This window comes from Pterocles gutturalis, unplaced genomic scaffold, assembly GCF_000699245.1.
Source record: "Pterocles gutturalis isolate BGI_N339 unplaced genomic scaffold, ASM69924v1 scaffold21336, whole genome shotgun sequence".
NCBI lineage: Eukaryota > Metazoa > Chordata > Aves > Pterocliformes > Pteroclidae > Pterocles > Pterocles gutturalis.
Window position 1 is genome coordinate 18,126 of NW_010098409.1, and position 2,797 is coordinate 20,922.

Here is a 2,797-nt window from a genome sequence, read left to right on the forward strand (position 1 = left end):
GAATTTTTGCTCTAGCGCTGGAAGCAAAGTAAGATGTCACACAATTACCTTTGGAACTCCTCTCTCTCAGCCACCCCACTATCCTTCCCCAAAAATGGTGTGTATTTGAAAGTGACACCATCTCATGCTACAGGTCACTTTTTGTCAGTCAGACTTGGTCAGCCTGATGACAAAAATAAGCAGCTGCTTGCCTCCGTAGCTTCCTAGCAAAGCAGAACCAGTGTAAGTAAAATGTGATGACTGAGGAATTTTAGCCCATTTTGTGCATTGGCAACAATTGTTTACTGTGTGCTGCGCTTAAAAGCAGTGAGGCTGCACATATATCAGGAGAATGTGATTTGGAGACAATAGGTTGCAGAAGTTTAAATTAAGTCTTTAATCAATTTACAGAACCTTTTCTGTCAATGATGAGACATAAAAAGGAAGGTACCCAAGCCTGACTGTCAGAGCAAGCAGGTTCGGATCCTGTAGGGCTGGTAGTCAGAGTGTATGACTTAGAGGGGGTAAGAAAGAACAGGACAGGACAGGAAAATGGCTTTTTCACAGAAAACACTTCAGGCTTTAGGGTGTAGGCTTAGTACTTGAATGATGTAGGTTCATTTCCATTTTCTATTGCATACTGCTTTTGATGACATAAGCCAAAATATGTAGGGCCATATTTTAAAGGGTACAGTTACTGACAGATGGAATCAAATAACCAGTGGATTTTGAAAGTCCAGGTCCCATCAAGACTGGTGGGAAATACTATGTTTTTTCTAGTTAACTTTAAATGCCTGAATAGTTTTGAAGAATTGGGCTCTAATCTTGCGAGATACCCACTCTTCATTTACACAGAAAGCTTGTCTACCTGGAGAAATATTGTGAGGATAAGCATGCGACACACTGCGTATATTAAAAAAAATGGGATGCCATATACATTCAAAACACGTTCTGTTGCAGACTAATAATTGAGAGAAAAGTTATAGATAGCCCTGAACAATTAACCAGGAACGTTTTCTCAACAGCCCAAACCTAACATGGAGGGATATGCAGCACTTGGTTGTGTGGACCTCGGAATACGATCCACTGGCTGGAAATCCAGGATGGAAAAAGAATGGAGCAGGACTGATGGTCAACAGCCGATTTGGGTTTGGACTACTCAATGCCAATGCGCTGGTAGATTTAGCTGATCCCAAAAAATGGAAAGGTGTACCAGAAAAGAGAGAGTGTATTGTCAAAGACAAAAGCTTTGGACCAAGGTAAGAATTTGCATTAGCAGTAAGTATGCTTATGTTTATCGTGGTAAAGCCTGAAGCATAGTATGCTGCACAGGTGGCTCTGAACCAATTTCTTTTGATTCGTATGGTTTTGCCATACTGTATTCCTCAGGGGGAGGCAAGCAGCATTGTTTACTTGCTTCCTTTAGTGTAAGACTAGCGTGAAGCCTTAACAGAGATTATGATTATTATGTCTGCTTGTGCAGCCAGCGTGTGGATGGATGATACTGTGAGACTGAACCTGATCGGATAAGATACGAATGTTTAGACTGCTATCAGAAGGTGAATAAAAAGATACCAAAGTCTCCAGGGATTTAAAAAAAAATAAAAAAATCTGTAATTGGTTTTAGAAATTCCTATTCTGTGACAGGCATAGTATATGTTGAAATCAAGGTGACAGACTGAGCTTTAATCACATCTGTAGCATGGCTCTTATGAAACACAGGTGTCTCACAGGCTCTTTGAAAAGCCTTAACCAGCCGCACCCACAAGTGCTCCCAGCATAGCGAGCCTAAATTGAGCTCAATGTACAGATAAGTTATAATTATTCACTCAGCTAGTTAATCAATAAGGTTATCTAGACTGTTTTAGTCTCCACTTGTTCACTTACGGATTTGTTGTCAGAAAAAAAACAGCAGCAATTTCAAACATCTAAATTATACTGTGTGAGTACACCAAAAATCTGTCGGTAGAAACATATTACAGTGTTTCGGAGTGTCACTGCTTGGTAACCTTATTATTTATGCTATTTTACTGTCAGTTTGCTTTTATGAGCTCTCCCCTTTCCACAGAGCGTTGATCCAGTACTGATGTATGTTATACTTGCTGTTTGTGTATTTTTATTGCAGCCCTCTATGTTACATTATAAAAACAAACACCGCACGATTCTGACTTTAGAATTATTTATGTGGAGCTTTAGATACCCCATTCTCATTAGAAGTAATGGAAATTGTGCAGAGAAAGCAATGCCCAATAGCTTTCTGTACAGAGAATGCACAGGAATTACTAGCTTTTTTTCCTCGAGATGGCATTGACTACAGAAGGTTAAAATGTCTGTGCCTGCTGCAGTATTTTAACTCCATGATAACAGCTCTTCTGGATATTTGAATGAGGCAGCTAAGTATAAGCCCGATTGTCGTGGGTTAAAGTTAACTTAAAGTTAACTCTGTTAATTTTTTTTTTCTTTTCTCTCCCTCTTCTTCATAAATAGCTAGCAAGAGGCTGTGTTTTGGATTTAGGCTCAGGAGAAGCTGATAAGACCGATGTTTTGTTCTGCTGCCAAGGTCAGCAGACGAGCAAAGAGGCACAGCCGGTTGCTAGCATAGGACTTGCCCTTATGTTAAAATTGAAACTCAGAATAGCCAATGATATTCCATAACATGCACGTCATTCCCAGTATATAGGTAAGAACACCCGGAAGAGTGCTCTCTTTTGCCTCTGCTCCGCTTTTTTCGGTGCTCTCTCCTGGCTCAGCATCGCTCTTCCAAGGCCTCTTCCCCCCCCACCCCGCTCCACACACACCCCGGTCAGCTCTCTCTCTC

The 2,797-nt window shown here is 40.8% G+C and overlaps 1 protein-coding gene across 1 annotated transcript in view; it reads left to right on the top strand.

The window, feature by feature from the left end:
* The window catches only part of PCSK1 (proprotein convertase subtilisin/kexin type 1), a gene marked incomplete at both ends in the record, with an annotated part of 18,667 nt that extends 17,429 nt beyond the window's left edge, over positions 1-1,238 (top strand). Inside the window, 2 exons of the mRNA XM_010072905.1 lie at positions 1-28; positions 1,005-1,238. Coding sequence (XP_010071207.1) covers positions 1-28; positions 1,005-1,238 — 262 coding nt within the window. The remainder of the gene's footprint in view (positions 29-1,004) is intronic.
* Between the last annotated feature and the right edge of the window lie 1,559 nt (positions 1,239-2,797).